An 18874-nucleotide genomic window follows, 5' to 3' on the forward strand; every position below is an offset into this window, starting at 1 on the left:
TGCATTTAACACTGAGTTTTTAGGTCTCAAATTTATTCCCACTACCGCAGCAGAAATCATGCATGTGATAAAACAACTAAAAACAAAATATTCCTCTGGATATGATGAAATTCCAAGTAAAGTTCTGAAAGCTTGTTCTGAAATATTATCCCATCCGTTAAGCTATCTATGCAATTTGTCAATGCAATGTGGTATTTTTCCAGAAAGACTCAAATATTCAATAGTAAAACCAATATACAAAAAGGGAGATAAATGTACTATTGCTAATTACAGACCCATATCATTATTAACAACATTTTCAAAAGTGTTTGAGAAAGTTATGTATAATAGATTATATCATTACCTGGAGTCCAACAATATATTAGTTTTAGAACAGTTTGGATTTAGAAAACAAAAATCGACAGAGAATGCTGCTTTTAGTTTGGTGGATGAAATACTAAATTCATTAAATTCGAAACTACATGTAGGTGGGATTTTTTGTGACTTGGCTAAAGCATTTGATTGTGTAGACCATAGTATATTAGTAAAAAAATTGAAGTTTTATGGTATTAAAGATGAGATGTTGGGTTGGTTTACATCGTACTTATCAAATAGAAAACAAAAAGTAGAAATAAATGTACCAAATAGTCATAAAGTTACTTATTCAGAATTTAGAAATATTAAACATGGTGTTCCGCAGGGGTCAATTTTAGGTCCATTGTTGTTTCTAGTTTATATTAATGATTTAGCCTTGACCATAAACAATTTATCTAAAGTAATTTTATTTGTAGATGATACAAGTGTAATTATTTCAAGCAAACAATACGATCATTTTATAAACACTTCTAATACAGTGCTGAATCTAATGAATGAATGGTTCCATGCAAATAAACTAGCACTTAATGTTGATAAAACCAGTGCAGTCAAATTTAGTACACACAATAGTGCTCAGGTTTCCTACAGTATTCGATTAAATGGAACTCATCTCAAAGAATCTATAAGCACAAAGTTTCTTGGTTTAGAATTGGATAATCACTTGAACTGGAAAACGCATATAGAATGTATTACTCGTAAATTGAGCTCTGCCTGTTATGCATTAAGATCCTTATCTACTATTGGTGATATAAACTTACTTAAAATGTCATACTTTGCATATTTTCACTCTGTAATGAAATATGGATTAATATTCTGGGGTAACTCGTCTGAAGCTAAACACGTTTTTGTTTTACAAAAGAAAGCTATAAGAATAATGGCCGGTGTGCATAAAAGGACCTCATGTAAAAATATTTTCCGAAACTTAGAAATCTTGACTTTACCTTGTGAATACATTCTTTCCCTAATGATGATGTATATTAAGAACCAAGATAAATTCAGTACTAATCAAGACATTCATCATTTTAATACAAGACATAAATCAGATCTTCATCTACCCTCTGTTAGTCTAAGCTGTTTTAAAAAAGGAGTTCGCTATTCATGTATAACAGTCTTCAATACACTGCCTAATAATCTTAAAGATTTGAAGAACAACGAGAAAAGGTTCAGAAAAGAATTAACCAAATTTCTACATACTCATACTTTCTACACAATTGATGAATTGTTTATGCTTATGAATTGAATTATTCTACTTAAATGACATGTACAATTTTATATAGCTCAACTAAAATATGTTTTTATATTGACTTAATCTGTTTACTATGTATTGTATTTTTTTTTTAGCATAACTGATGAATTGTATGTACTGTATACGTCAACTTATGAATTGTTTAAGCTTATAAATTGAATTAATCTACTTCATATGAATTGTATAGCTTAACGAAAATAAGTTTGTAAATTGAACTAATTTGATTGTATATGTTTGTATAGTTTGGCTGATGAATTGTATATGTTCTTAAAATGATTACTACTCTGTATAGCTCTACTGATGAATTGTATATAGACCTACTGTAAATTGAATGGTTATATGTATAGCTCAACTGATGAATTGTTTATGATTATAAATTGAATTAATCTACTTGATATTAATTGCACAAATTTTTATAGCTTAATGAAAGTATGCTACTTTGTATTGTATATATTTGTATAGTTTTGGCCGATGAATTGTATATGCTTTAAATTGAATAGTAATCTATATAGCTCTACTGATAAATTGTTTGTGTTTGTAATTTGAAGTAGTTTGCATGATATGTATTATCAATTTCTGTATATCACAACTGGTTGAATTGTTTATACCTTAAATTTAATTAAATTGTTTTGTATTATAATATAGCTCAACTTATGAATGATCGTTTGCGTTTGTAAATTTAATAATCTGATTGGCTATGTATTGTATACTTTTAGTAGAGCCATCGATGTAGCTCAGTCGGCAGACTCGCTGGGCTGCTGTTCCGGAGCTGCTTTCGGGCTTGGGTTGGATCCCCCTTTGGACTTTGGTTTCTTCCGAGGTTTTCCACAGCCGTGGGACTGAAGCCGGATGGTCTATGGCGAGTCCTTGGCATCAACACCTTTGATTGATTACCCCCTTTGATTTGATTACCTGGTTGGGTTTTTCCGAGGTTTCCCCCACCGAAAAGGCAAATGCCGGGTAATATTTTGGCGAATCCTCGGACCTCATTTCATCTCACTACATCTCGCCAAAATGTAAAAAAAAAAATTGTACAACATTGTAAAAATTGTAGAAAATTACTAAATTGTAAAACTATAAAAATTTGTAAAAATTGTAATTGTAATATTGTAAAATGTTGACATGTTCCACATCTTAAAGCTTCATTGCTCATGTAAGATCTATGGAATAAAATAAATGAATGAATGAATGAATGAACGACGTAATGGATACTATCAGGAGCAGGAATGTTTGCTAGCGAGAGATGAAGTGGGATAAAGGTTTACATATCAGCCCTGATCACATACGTATATAACAGATTGGTTATCCCCATGCTACAATCTGTAATATGTGGAAGAGAACAACCACCAGTATCGCCACCGTCGATTGAGAACAATCGCTAGATGGAAGTACAATTGCTCCATGCAATTCAAATGAGAGTTATAAAGTGACTTCTTTTACAGTAGTTACATGGCAACATAATGAAATTGATAAAATGTTGTTGCCGTCAAAGTCTATAAGACTAAACAATCTGTTATATATGTGATATAAGGTATCAGTCACAGCTGCTGGAAGAGATAAAAACCCGACCCAAGTTCTCGAGCTTGTCAATAACCGACAGATTGTGATCAATATTTTTCTGACCGGTTAATATGAGGGTTACTCCAAAAGTAATGCACGACATTTCTTTTAATTTAATTTTTTATTCTACACCTTAGCAATTTATGGAGGTCATAGATACATTCTTCCCGCTTGTATTCAAATTTAATTTAAGTCATTTCAATGAGATGTGCCATGATAGCATTCCTTCAAACGAGTAACAGTGAAAGAATTATCACTCCAAATTGGAATAGGAGCAGTAAGTGAGTGCAGAATATCGAAATAGTTGGTGTTAAAATAGGTTTGTGCCAGGTGGGGTCCGAGGATGTTGACAGAAGCGCACAAAGTAACCTGAAAAATAGTGTGCATAGAACTTTTGAACCAGTATAAAAATGGTGGAGATGCCTTTCTTGCAAGAATTGTGACAGGAGATGAAACATGGCTCCACCATTTTGGCCCGGAGACAAAGAGGTAGACAATGGAGTGACATCATGCAAATTCACCAAAGAAAAAGAAATTCAAAACTACACCTTCAGCAGAAAAAGTTATGGCTACTATGTTTTTCGAGTCAGAAGCACTCTTGCTTGTGGACAACATTCCACACGGAACCCCCATTAATTCTGACGTGTACCTGGCAACTCTCAAGAAACTTTAAGCTCGACTGAATCGTGTTCGACCACATCGGGAGAAGGATGTTCTGCTATTGCACGACAACGCACTGCCACATGTCAGTCACAAGACCACAGACCGCATCAGAAAACTTGAATGGACAATACTGAAATACCGCCTTACACCCTGATCTGGCCATGCGATTAATTGAAGGAATCCCTTCGCGGTACGAGGTTTGAAGATAACTCCCTCGTGCACTCTTCTAAAGACTGGCTCAGACGTGTTGGTCCAGATTTACCATGCAGATATACAAGCCCTGGTTTCAAGGAGGCGTAAAACAGTTGAAAGGGACGGGGATTATGTGGAAAAGTGAAATTTTGTTCACAAAGTCTGTATCTACATTCTGTGAAAACAGCAAAGGTGTAGGATAAAAATGTAATTTTAAAATAAATGTTGTGCATTACTTTTGGGTGACCCTTGTAACATTGTGTGTTTTGAAATAGCGTTAGAGCATGGGCGACGCTTAATGATTTCCTTATCGCATTCCTTCCTCTCACAAACTCTGAAGGTACCAACTGTACTTGCATGTGTAAATTAAGTTGGTCAAATATTAATTTACAGAATTAATTATACTTCATATTACGTGTGAGAGTACGGGAAATTTTTTGAGAACATTAAAAGATATCTGCATGGCTACTACATAATATTAGATCACCGTCGGTGATAAGTAAAAAATATATTTCCAAGTTATAGGGATACGAGTCAACGGGAGATGGTTTACAGTATGCGGGCGGGACCAATGTTTTCTAAAATGTGTGTAACTACAACTTCAGCATCCTTTCTTTTCTTTTAAACTTCAGCATCCTTTCTTTTCTTTTACTCTTTTCCTTCCAAGTAACATTGCTGTGTACGATCTTCTCCAAATTTCTCCTACTTAACTGAAGTGTTTAAATATATAATGGGCCAAGTGACAAAATATAAATTGTTCGGTTTTTTGCCTTAAAGTGTGTTATGAAATAACCTTTATTAACTACTTAAGGGCCAAGTAACACGGGACCTGAAAATAGGTTAAAATTGTGTCCAAAAATATCCCTATCCTCAAGGAACATCACTGTTTCCAAATTTAATGGGCTATGCGCTGTTATAAAGAATTTATTTCCGTTTTACAACTAGTGCATATTCATGTAGTGTACAATAATCTATATTCTTTCAGAGTTTTTGTAAACATTACAACTTCTTTTGCACCGTGATATTGTTATTGAATGATAGTGAACGTAAACAATAAAACAGAGGAAGAAAGGACAAGGTTCTATAGTCTCCTCGGAGAAAGATCTTATTTCTATTGTTTTACTCCAAAGCTAAGACATTTATTGACGAAGATGACAAAAAATATCTCGTTTCAGAATATCTTTTATACCCTTTAATGAAAATCTTTCAAAATAAGATATTTGGCAGAAAATTGGTGCACTCATAAAACGTTTACTTAAAAATAATTTATTCCTTTTTATTATTTTAAGAAAAGTATATTCTTCATTATATAAGTAGAAGAAGTGTTACAAATATTGAATACCATTTTACTTGAATAATTTCAAGGGAAAAATTGTTCCGGGGCCGGGTATCGATCTCGGGACCTCTGGATGGTATGTTCAACAGGGAGCCTTACCTGAAAGACTAGATTTGCACCATTTTACTTATTTATTCTTTTCGTTTTGTAATCTACATATTTTTTGAATACTGAACGTAAAGTATCATTCTGTTTATTGATGAACGTTACTTTGAAAGGTACGTTGGACTTAGAAATTCGTAAGTTGTTATTTAAAAAAAAAAACCTCAAAATCTAACATATTTCCTTCATACAAAATGGAGGCACAAATAGGCTATGTAACACTATTAATAAATTACAAGACTAAGAAAATTGTAAGTCAAATTGGCCTTTACTATGAATAGCACAGAACAAACATTCAGCATTAGAAGATATTTTGCCAATCGTAATACTGAATCCTGATGAATTGTCTCTCACGTCTTTTCTCAAATTTGTTTCATGGCTCCTTGCATTGCCTTTGCATTCCACTGTTTTCTACGTTTGTTGGAAGGTCAGGTTCACCCTCTTGCTACACGTGCCAACACTAGTAACGACACAGAAAAACAGGGTATATGGAGGGAATATTAATAATAATGGTATATCAAATTTGTGACACACTGATGTAAGTCATAACCACAAAAGATATCATACTTCAGAAACGAAATCAATTGAACATACATTCTTATAAACGTAGATTATTTCTCTTTAAGAATATATCATAAATATTTTTAACATTGAGGAATAGCACTGTATATTCAAGAAAAGAACTTATCGCCAAAATTTTCACTTTCCTCGAAAGCGCAACAATGATAAATGTTTCAACAGTTCAGCTTCAAACTGCAAACTAACACATTCCTGCGAAAGAGACTACCAGTGCGTAATAATTTGGAAGGCTTCAGCTAGCATACAAAAAGTCTCAGGTCGTATATGACACTATTTATTATTTGTACCCTTATTTCACATTTTGAACACTTCTTCTATAGATTACTAATTTATGTTTGCAAGAGTTGAAGAAAATAATCTGTTTCCATACTCATGTTCTTTCACTTTCTTCCACTCATTATATTTATTGTTAGTACAGACCTGAGAGGATAAAAAGAAAGGAGGGAGTACTTCAAGCCAAATATGCATGAAATCGATGCGACTGATATGACGTCAAACTATACCTTTTACACCCCATAATCCACCGCGAAATACCGCCAATTGTCAAATATTAAATTGCTACTGTCAGTTTTGGTCATACGTAAACGGATTAGAATGGATCTGGAGGTAACAGGACTACTAGAGATTATTACATCAATGTATGTTTCACTATGTATTTATTAAAAGTGTTATGGTTGTGACATGGACTGAACACTTCATTTCCACATTATTTCTCTTATCAAGAAGGATGTTGGGATTCCTTCACATGTTAAAGCATAGGGGGACATATCAACGGACATATTGTACAGTTGAGCCGAACAGAACATTAGCATATTTATAAAAAAATAACACCTGCTGAAGTTGACAACACTTTTGAAATATTCACAACAACACGAAACAATTTGTAATCTTAATAATATAAACCAAACAGCTGATAAACACACCGCAAAAAGAGATGAACTATGGGTAATTTGATGGCCATACTAGTACACCTTTTTGGTTCCACCGTTTCAAGCTTATGCCCCGGGGTTGGTACAGACCCAGGAAAAAAAAAATTGGTCGCCTAGATACAACACATTGCGCATGTGCAGTAAAAAATATAGCTTAAATGTATATTGGGTGTTCATTTCAAAGTGTGTCATGACGTCACTGTTGTGAGTCAGCGATTTGAAGCGAGTTTCAGCTTTTATATCAGAGAAGTTGCCTATTATTCAAGGTGTTCAATCTGAACTTGAGAACGTGTACGTCGTAGCAACAGATGGCGGGCTGTACGGTCTGTGTGCTACCATAACCTCTTTCGAACTGTGTTTTGCGCGGGCAAATCGTGCGCAGGATATTTGTTATCATCGGTAACAGCAACATTCCACAACACAAATCAAATGCTCCGTGTCCATGTTGCCCGTCGAAGTTAATGTCAACAAATACGTAAGAAATCGTCTTAACCCTCTCCCCATAAAGGAAAAAAACTCACCACAGTACGTGTTTCCAAACAGTTCACTTTCCTGCCACTACCGGCAATACTGTACGTATCAGTAATTACTCTTTAGAATGAACGCCGTACTTGCCAGGCAACTTCTCTGGCACATAGGTAATACGCCTTTGCGGAAGTGTAGGAAGATTGAATTCTCTAGGCGCATCGGCTAGCCTCATGACGGCATACGGCGAGCCATGACACACTTTGAACTAAACACGCAGTACTACTTGTGTACAGTCTTGCAAAGCTTGTTGCCTACATTCAGGAGGACTGCTACCAAGACCCGGCCCACATTTTATTTCCGCATCTGTACAATTGTAGTTCACATAGCTCGTAGTCTTGCAGCTTAAATATAGGTTTCATGCTGTTTTATTTTTTAAACATATTTTCATGGTCTTGAATGGATGCGAATTTAAAAAGAACGTGATAAATATGTAAAATTATGGTTTCATTACCTAATAATATTTTGTCATTTAGCCCATTATATATGAAGTCTTCACACTGGCCAAGTTAAAAAATATGTAATTATACGTGTGAGTTTCAGACTCCTTGTAGTGTGCACTCGCCTTTCTAATTCTGTAGCGCATTACCAGTGAGAAAAGGTCAGGCAAAACCTATTTAATTTTCTTTTTTTGGACGTGGAAGGTTCAGCGTGCTATGAGCTCCTGGCATTACACTCGGCTCCCCACTCAAACTTCCAACCAGCAGTTGGCGTCATGTACTCACCTTGCTGATGCAACCAGGCGGCCAGCTCTGCCAGATGGTCGGGACTGTTGGGCTGTAAACGCACCACGTGTCGTAACAGGCGCCCTACGGCGAGACCGCGCCCCTCCTGGTCCTGGTAAAGCCTCGCCAGTAGCAGGTACGCGGGTGTGTAGGCGGCGTCCAGACGCACGCAGCGCTCCAGCATGCGCGCCGCCTCCTCGCTGCGGTTCACTTTCCTGCCAAGAGCGATTAGTGTTCACAAATTAACATGCTGGGTTAGATATGTAATTATTCTCTCTTATTAAAAACGGTACAAATCAGCGGCAAAGCTCTTAAGAGTCATTTGACGCTTAGCATTTCATACTTGCAAATGGCTTTTAAGGGGAGAGGATGGTATTTTTTTTAAACTTTTTTCCTATTTGGTGTAAAATATTAATTTTTTGTATGCAGAGAGCTCATAGCTGTGGCAACTCGACCAAATAAAAATATTTTGAAAAAAAAATAAAATTATTTGGGGGCCCAAATTTGAAAAAAATATACCCAATGCAGGATTGTACTACAACCGATATATCTAAACCGTTTTTAAAGATAGATTCACACAGTTTTTTGCAATGTATTTGCAAAAGCATGTTCTACAAACTGTCTGTAACAGAATTTTGATATTAGTGCCTACGTTTGTAAAATAAACAATTAAAATTTAATAATAATTTTCTGATTTCCTTTCTTGCAAACAAACGGACGTATTTTTAAAATGAAATCAATTAACAAATTCTGTCAAAGAGAGAAGTTTCCTAATAGTCTAAAGAATGTGTGTTCTAAATTTCATGCAGGTATCTTTAATAGTTCAGAAATTATATTCATTTTTGTCTGGTAATGTAACCAAAAAAAAAAAGAAAACGAAGTTACTGGAAACTGATAAAACCGGGCGTGTGATTTAAAAATCCATAGCGCAGGAACTTTAAAAATGACGTCTCAACATCCGATAAGGACACAAATACCCACAAAATGTTATGCTATGCATTCCACACATAACACGTATTTTAAAGATTTTTTTAAAAAACTTACTCATTTTTGACGAAAAAATACCATCCTCTCCCCTTAAGGGACCGAGAGATTTATTGCCGCCCTCACATAAGCCCATCATTGTCCCTATCCTGAGCAAGATTAATCCAGTCGCTACCATCATATCTCACCCCCCTCAAATCCATTTTAATATTAATCTCCCATCTACGTCTCGGTTTTCTCAAAGGTCTTCTTCCCCTCAGACCTCCCAACTAACGCTCTATGTACATTTCTGGATTCGCCCATACATACGACATGGCCTGCCCATCTCAAACGTCTGGATTTAATGTTCCTAATTATGTCAGCTGAATAATACAATGCGTGTACGTCTGTGTTGTATAACTTTTTCCATTTGCCTGTAACTTCATCTCTCTTAGACCAAAATAATTTCCTAATCAGCTTATTCTCGAACATACTTATCCTCTGTTCCTCCCTCAAAGAGAAAGTTTAAGTTTCACAACCATACAGAACAACCGTTAATATAACTGGTGACCTGTTCAAGTTTCAAACTAAAAGCTATGTTGCTCCCTCCATCGTTTTTCATGTCCTCTACTTCGCCGCCCCCCTGTTGGATTGTAGTGAAGAAGAATATATATATCGGAGTGTATTTGTATCCGTCCTTAAAACATGATTTAAATATTCTTCTTGATTATTTTGAATTAAATATACTGAGCTCTGATTTAATTACTTCATTTTAAATTTTTTGTCTATGAGTCTTCTGGCTGCTACTGGATATAAAAATTTCATCTCAATTGTTTGAATTCTTTGTTGATGTTTTGTGCATTCAGAGCAATATAGTAGCATAGGGACCGCCATTACTTTATAGAACTTTATCATTGCTCTGTTCAGGAGTATTCGTTCTAATGTGCCGCAAAATTCTTCAAATAATGATAGTTTTATATCAACATCTTCTGTTTACTTAGTACTAAATTGAAACCTGAGTATTTAAAATGTCTCACTTGTTCTAAAAAATTATCCACGACAATTCTAGTTTTTATCTGATTCTTTCCACAAAACGCCATATTTGAATGTTGCATGTTTTCATTCTTTTAGACAAGGTAGGTCTATATATACAGCTCTCTGGAAGTTACCTTCGTTAAAAGATAATATGGCTTGATCATCTGCGAAGAGTAAATTAATTAATTGAGTCTTCTCGTCAAAAAGTAGATTGTCTTGCCATTTCTGCTGGCATGATCCAAATATAAGTTAAATAAAATTGGAGACAGGGGGCAAACATGTCGAAGTCCTTGATTCACTGTAATTTTGTTTCTACTTCTTTCTTTTCTAGTTGATACAATTAAATTAGTTTCGTTGTACAGACTCTGAATGGCCTTTATTAAATGTTACAGTAAATATCTAAAATGCAAGATATTCCATAATAGCGGTCTCTTAACCTTGTCGAATGTTTTAATATGGTGAGTAAACCAAATATACGTTGTGAGATTAATTTCTTTCACTATAATATACAGGGTTATTCAGAACTTATGTTACCGAAGAATATGATAGTTGGAATGTACTAAAATAAACATTTTTACTAAGCAATATGTATCCTATCTCGCACTGGTACGGAGCTGCACTTGTTTCAGTGTTGTGACCGTTTGCCATGTTGTGATTGTTTACTATTGTTATGCTCATTGATGCGTTTTTAGGTCATTGCAAGCTCAGTCATCAGAGAGTCAACATTAGGAAAGTGGAGCCTTACAGCATGAGAGCACTAGCCGAAATAGATATGGTTTTTTATCAAAGCCCAATGATACCTCAGTTTGTAAGTTGTGCATTGTTCACTGATGAATCAACTTTCACACGGGATGGTATTTTTAACACACATAACCAACTTATTCGGGAGCAGATAAGTCCCTATTACATTGCCGTCAGATCTCATCAGGTGCGAGTGAGAGTCAGTGTGTGTTGTGGCATCATTAACGACACACTACTCGGTTCACATGTCGCTAAGGGGAGGAAATTACAGAGACGTTTTGGAAAACACACAGCTCGTTTTATTGGAAGACGTACCCCTTGCAGTACGCTGCAGGACGTGATTCCAGCATGACGGAGTTTCTGTGCACCTCAGTCTTGTGGCAAGGCAACAGCTAACGGCAACATTTGGTAACAGATGGATTTGTTATGAAGGACCCACCCATGGCCAGAAGATCGCCAGATCTTAATTCGCTTGACTTCTTCTTGTGGGGACAACTGAAGGCCCTAGTGTACCCCACAACTGTAGACCATTTCTGTGATCTTCTTGCCTGTAATACATACTTACTACACCTGAACGGATGCGGCAGTCACTACTAGTCATAATTTTGAGACAACTGTAGCGCCGTACCGGTGAGAGATAGGACACACATTACTTAACGAAAAATGTTTGTTTCAGTACCCTCTAACTACAATGTTCTTCTGTAACATAAGTTCTGAATCACCCTGTAGAAACTTATATATATAAAGAACCAGATAGGCTAATTGATACGTTTAGTTATTGTTATAATTTTTTATCAAGCACACCATTAAGAGACTGACTCCAGAATTTCTTTCAACAATGCAGACTCATATTGAAGTCCCGGGGACTTCAAATCAAATTTATGATTACGTAAAGAAAATTATATTTGAGACAGATCTGAATGGTTTACTGTATTCTACAGTCCAATATTTGATAAGTTCATAATAATAATAATAATAATAATAATAATAATAATAATAATAATACTTACTTACTCACAAATGACTTTTAAGGAACCCGAAGGTTCATTGCCGCCCTCACATAAGCCCGCCATCGGTCCCTATCCTGTGCAAGATTAATCCAGTCTCTATCATCATACCCCACCTCCCTCAAATCCATTTTAATATTATCCTCCCATCTACGTCTCGGCCTCCCTAAAGGTCTTTTTTCCCTCCGGTCTCCCAACTAACACTCTATATGCATTTCTGGATTCGCCCATACGTGCTACGTGCCCTGCCCATCTCAAACGTCTGGATTTAATGTTCCTAATTATGTCAGATGAAGAATACAATGCGTGCAGTTCTGCGTTGTGTAACTTTCTCCATTCTCCTGTAACTTCATCCCGCTTAGCCCCAAATATTTTCCTAAGCACCTTATTCTCAAACACCCTTAACCTATGTTCCTCTCTCAGAGTGAGAGTCCAAGTTTCACAACCATACAGAAGAACCGGTAATATAACTGTTTTATAAATTCTAACTTTCAGACTTTTGGACAGCAGACTGGATGATAAGAGCTTCTCAACCGAATAATAACACGCATTTCCCATATTTATTCTGCGTGATAATAATAATAATAATAATAAAATTAATAATAATAATAATAATAACAATAATAATAATAAGAGTAATATTAATGATAATAATGATAATAGTAATATTAACGAAATAATGATTGTAATAATGTCACCACCACTAGAGTTATTAAAATTTCCCGTGCGATATGTTCGTCGTCTTTCAATTACGACAGATATTTCATTTCTAGAGATATGACATCTTATTATGGTTCACACAAAGTCCTGAATACAATATCACTGTTTTACCACACTTGGACTGGGATGTTTATTTACTTCAACTGTCGTAGTTACAACGTGTACTATGTAGTTGCATGAGTATAGTTATCCTAACGGTCTGACCATTAATATTTATCTTTCTCAAACAATATAATTGTTTAAGGCTTACACCTTCAAATCGATTCATTTCCATGAATTGCTATATTTTAGATGTCTAGACTTTATTATATTAATGTGGCTGCTCTCGTTTGCAAAGACACATTTTAACTCACGGCTTTTACGTCCAGCCTTTCTACCGGTAAACTGTAGTGAAGCGAAATTAATTGCTGGATAATGCAGCAGTATGTATGCCTGCGAACGAAATTCTATCCAGTATTTTTATATGCACTCAAGTCTTCCGATGTGAAAAAACAGTGAAATTCCGCGTCAAATTACCTGGAGTCCTATTTATATTTTTAATTAAACGGGTGGTGGAGTAGCAGATTACGTCCACGCACGTGAGCGGTTGTTTCTGTATATTTAGTGTTTATTTTGTAACCTGTTTCATGGATGCTATTTGTTCAGAGCAACTCTAACTTTTTACACACGAGAGGCGATATGCTGTTCTCCACAGTAAATGGGCATAAACATAGAACGCTTTTGTGTTTTTTTCATTTTATAGGAACGTTGTCTCACTTTCATGAGTGAGTGGTTTAAAAGACAAATCGCATGTAACAGAGGGAAATAATGAGAAAAATATCGCTGAAAAGCTTACTTTGTGTAACAGTTTAAGACCCGATTGTATAAACCATTTAATCTTAGATCAGAGGTTAAATTGATCCTTGTTTCTGCTGAACTTGGAATTTTGTGTTGTATAAAGTTTAATCTGAGATTAATTTGTCTCAAACTAAAGTAAACTTTGACTGAAGAAATTTCTCCGATTAAGTTAGATGATCCAAGTTCAGTTATTTATTTTCTGTTTGAAATATACAAGTGACAGATTGTGCAAATAAAATATCCATTATTATTAATATTAATAGATATGATAGGTACATTTATATACATTTCTTGCCTTAATACACAAACATTCTTATATGTTATAAGACTCTATCGTGTTCAGCAGTATCAAATAACATAACATATAATTATATTATGTTTATAACAACCATTAATTATTAATGGATATGATAGGTACATCCATAAATTTTCAATTAACTGTATTACTAGATGAAAATGGTCGTTTTATAAAGCTTTATTATGTTTAGCAGTATCAAACACCATAACATGATAACTCGGAGAACAGTCAACCTTCTTCTTATTGTCCGCCATTATTTACATTGCACAAAAAACCAGTGTCTCCAACAGAGTGTACGGAAAGTCTCCAAAGAGTAGTTGTAAAGTCGCTAGATTTCTCATTATCAACAAATAAATATTAAATTTTGTCACTATGGGGTGCTAAAAAGGTCACTAAATCCCTATTTAAGCAATATAAAAGTTAAAAGAAATTGTTGTTGAAAAAGAGTTAAAGTCGCTATATTGGCAACACTGAACAAACCTGTCCGCGCATCAAGTATTTCACCTGTTTATGCGATGTTGCCAAATCCTTTTCACGTGAACTAGATTGCATTTGAACCAAGGTAATTTGATCGCAGAAAAGTTTTATACAATAGAAGAAGTGTCTGAACTCGGTTCACTTTTCGATCTTCGATCAAAGATGATCTTTAGTCAGGGAGTTTTATACAATTGGGCCTAAGTTACGTTGCAACACACGCAGCGACTAAGTGGTGTAGATTCAGCATTGCGTGGGAGCCACAGTTGAGACTTCGGACCTTATGATCTATTGTCAACATGATACTCTGTGTCACCTAAGGTGGATGTCCACATCATAGGAGTCCCGGCCACTTTGTGACTGAAGGGCGCTTTGATCTTCCGTCCTGGAGGCTCACGTTTGAACCTCAGTGATGGTAGTTTTGGTGGAAAAAGCAGACGTTGCAAAGAGTTCTCCTCGGGCTATTTCTATTTCCCATCAATATTCCACTAACATTCTCTACCTCACCCTCATTACCTTCATTTCACCTATCATCAGGAAAAGCAAAAATAGGTAGGGGTGAAATCTTGATGTAATACTGGTTTCCGATGCTGATATAGGAAGGGCTTTGGATTTATCAGGTTACTCGTCCACGAAACGGGACTTCTTAGCTCTCTTATGGGCTGAGGCAGGATGACTCATCTATCAGCATCGAATTCACGAATTTAATTCTAAAAATTGAAACAAATTACATGGACATCTTTTGGCTTAGAAATAATGATAGTAAGACCTGAACTGCAATAGGAATTTGTAGGTATATCTCTTAAATTACATGTTTTTTTGGAAACACAATGTAAAGATTCCGAAGGTGTTAATATTTTCAAATTGCAAAACCAATTAAAATGTGCTAATCTGAGACCTTACGCAGCTAAAATTACAGCCATGTATGGCTACACATTATATTAGGGGAGAATCGGGTAGTACCGGACATCAGGTAACATCGGACAGTGAGTTTCTTTCATCTACCACACGATGATAGTACTTGATTGACATGGTTACGTTTCTGTGATGTCGCATAGAGAAACGTAACCATGTCATTCAGGTACTACCATCAGTTGGTAGATGAAAGAAACGCACTGTCCGATACTACCCGATGTCCGATACTACCCGACTCTCCCCTATACACTATGTGAACAATTTTTTTATAAAAGTGAACATTACAAATTCGAAAAGAACCCGTATTACAGATGAGTATCTCACTTTACAGTTAAAATTAGCCATAGACTATGTAATTTTATTCTGATTGATCAGTTACTCAAATATCATTTCTCTTTGAATTATTGGCCCGGTTTTTTTCTGTTATACTTTATCAGTCATTGTTCAACGAAATTTGTGAAAAGAGATAGAAAAGAAATGAAAATACATCAATAATATAACCACGGTACCGGTATTCAATGTTGTAATTCTAAGATTAAAGTCCGGCACTGTACATTGAATACTGTGGTTAGAGGAAGCGTATACACCTCCTTTCATCCCTTCCATTTGAATGCTGAGTTTGTTGCGTTCTGCTGATGCATTCGGAAAATAAGTTTTGCCGATGTATGTTCTAGAATGTATTTAGCATCTTCATTCCCATACTAATATTTTCTTTTTCTCTTCTCTGTAAAACTTCGTATGTTACTCTTCCTCTTATGAGATGACATCGAGTTTTCTCGATGTAGTAACAAGCAATAATCACCAACCACAGACACATTCCAACGTCTTCGATATCTTCTCTCCATTACCCTAATGTCCTCATGGACATGACACACATTCAGCGAGAAAATTAAAATTGTGAACAAACGGTACTTCCTGACACGTTTTATGCTTATTTCCGTGTTCAACATGCAAAAAAATTAATATTAATAAAACTGTTTCTTAATGGTTGGCTTGTGTAATAGACGTACATAGCACTCAGAACCTTAACCAGAGGTGACATTGTATGGCGTGAATAAAATCTGTTAGATACTAGTAGTTTTAAATACAAGTACTAGTAGGCAATTTATATAAAGTGTTTAAAAAATGAACTGAGAGTAATGGAATACTTAGGAAAGTTTTAGCTAAGAATAGTCAGTGATTGAATTGCGCTGTAACTTTGGTGGAAAATGTATTAAATGCAATTAGACTTTGCGAAACACAGATAGTATCCTGTCCTGAATTGATATCTGTTCCAACAGAGGAACTTAGAAAACTGAGTAGAGCAGAGAGAAAACTAAGAGAAGAAACGGAGAGACATCATTAACAAGTATGTATGTGTAGGCTGCTTACTTACGCTGCTCAGATCAGTTTACGATTTAAATAACGTCAAAATGAAGTTTCAGAAAACTTTTTTAATACTTTTCGCATAATTGTTTTACCTTTACCTTAGGCTATATCAGGAAGACAAACTATCTTCTAATTAATAGTATGTTTTGCTTCTGTGACCAGGCGAAGTTTAATAATAATAATAATAATAATAATAATAATAATAATAATAATAATAATAATAATAATAATAATAATAATAGGAGTTGGAAAGTAATTATTACACTCTTTGTTAAAGAAACTGAAGCATCTGTCCCAAAACTCTGAAAAAAGATCATCTTAACGTTGCTCAGGAAATAAAAATGTCACTCAGGTAAGACTCGAACCTGCTTCCCTTCGTATGACACAGAGATGTCGGAGTCATCTGTCCTACTGAGACAAGAAGAAAGGGTTCACTTCTGCGTGGTATGTCGATATCCTCACGAAGGTCCAAATTTAGACTATATTGTACGATTTATTTGTAAAAAAATATGGTTTATTTAACGACGCTCGCAACTGCAGAGGTTATATCAGCGTCACCGGTGTGCCGGAATTTTGTCCCGCAGTACATGCCAGTAAATCTACTGAATGAGCCTGTCGTATTTAAACACACTTAAATGCCATCGAACCCGCAACCACGAGCACAGAAGGCCAGCGCTATACCGACTATGCTACCGAGACCGACATTACTTATATGTATACATATACATATCCGTCTTTTATTTCCTAAAAATCCATTTTCTTTCCGTCTTTTAAAGTGCGTTTCAGAACTGATTACGACAACACTCGAAATAGAACGAATTTCAATAACTCCTTTAGCTATAGCTTGTGTATCTGTGCTCTAGGTCTCTGAACATACACATTGCCTTGTATCTGGGACTTCGAATATTCAAACAACCCATTATTTTTTTCAATACTGCACAATCTTTCCAAACAAAAAGTGGTCGCTCTCTAGAATCTAAGTTGCCTTCGGGTATCTGATTTGAATTATTTCAAGGGAAAAATTATCCGGGACGAGGTATCGAACCCGGGACCTTTGGCTAAGCGCACCAAAGCTCTACCGTTTCACCTACAAAGGAACTCTACCAGACAACGACTCGATTTTTCCCTTATATCCACATACCTAAAGTGGCTGACAAACCGTGAAACATCCAACATTGAGTGCACACAACCTCTGTGTTACTTGAATAAAATTGTGGTTTTCTGTTAACGACCAGTAACATGTATTATGAAAATCGAGCTTTCAGGTATATCTCCCTGTGAAGCTGATTTCAATAATTTGAAGAGAAAAATTCTTCTGGGGTCGGGTATCGAGCCTGGGTCTTTTGGCTAAGCGCACCAACTGTCTACCTACTGCGCTACCCAAAAACTTACTTGGCACAGACTCAATTTTTCCCTTATATCCACATACAGACAATGCATTTTATCGAATCCTGTGAAGATGTTGAGAATGAATTTTCTTTCACCAACTTTGTTTCGAATTTCGAGTACTGAAAAGTACGGAAACTGGTAGATATTTTTAACTATTACGTTGACAGCAATAGTTTTGGTTCGCACTAATGAAATTGAGGTACCTAACTAGGTTGTGAAATTTGAATGTAATAAGTGATTTTATTAGTAATATCGGTATTAATATTAATATCAATACAATACTCACTTCTGTTGCGTTGTGATTCCAATTCAACACTATATTCAGGTAAGTATATTAAAAATATATAAAATAGATCTACTTGGTATGAAACATGCATGTGGCTAATAGAATTATATTTCTTAGTGTTCAGATTTTTATTAAATGTCCAAGAGAGGAAATAGCATGGTGGCGTCTTAGGAGTAAGTATCTTAAGTAAGGTATACATACATCAAATATTCATATGTATGAGATCTCGCCCACCTCATTGAATATTACACGACTAATATGAATTAGTATATTGTATTATTACTATTAAATACGAGAAAAATTCGTACCGGCACCGGGAATCGAACCCAGGACCTCTCAGCTCTGCGCGCTGAGCGCTCTTACCAACTGAGCCATGCCGGGACACGATCCACGGCGCCGGCCGAACCCCTCTCGTAATGCTATTTTACGGCCTTACTACCTGCACTTGAGACGATACAAGTCATATATGCAGGAGCGCATATTTAAATGACTTTGTGGCCGTATCGTATTCAACATCAGTTCATGACAACTGCTAACGGTTTAATACATATTAAACCGTTAGCAGTTGTCACAAACTGATATTGAATATGGCCACAAAGTCATTTAAATATGCGCTCCTGCATATATGAC

General features: G+C 35.6%; 1 protein-coding gene and 1 non-coding gene across 2 annotated transcripts in view; both read right to left on the reverse strand.

Moving 5' to 3' along the window:
• LOC138710217 (protein O-mannosyl-transferase TMTC1-like) overlaps window positions 1-18874 on the reverse strand; it is a 1461941-nt gene that overhangs the window by 32045 nt on the left and 1411022 nt on the right. Inside the window, exon 12 of the mRNA XM_069840877.1 lies at window positions 8212-8426. Coding sequence (XP_069696978.1) covers window positions 8212-8426 — 215 coding nt within the window. The remainder of the gene's footprint in view (window positions 1-8211; window positions 8427-18874) is intronic.
• Window positions 18550-18625, reverse strand: TRNAC-GCA (transfer RNA cysteine (anticodon GCA)). The gene has a single exon. It is a non-coding gene; the product is annotated as a tRNA-Cys (tRNA).

The sequence above is a fragment of the Periplaneta americana genome, chromosome 12, assembly GCF_040183065.1.
Source record: "Periplaneta americana isolate PAMFEO1 chromosome 12, P.americana_PAMFEO1_priV1, whole genome shotgun sequence".
Lineage (NCBI taxonomy): Eukaryota > Metazoa > Arthropoda > Insecta > Blattodea > Blattidae > Periplaneta > Periplaneta americana.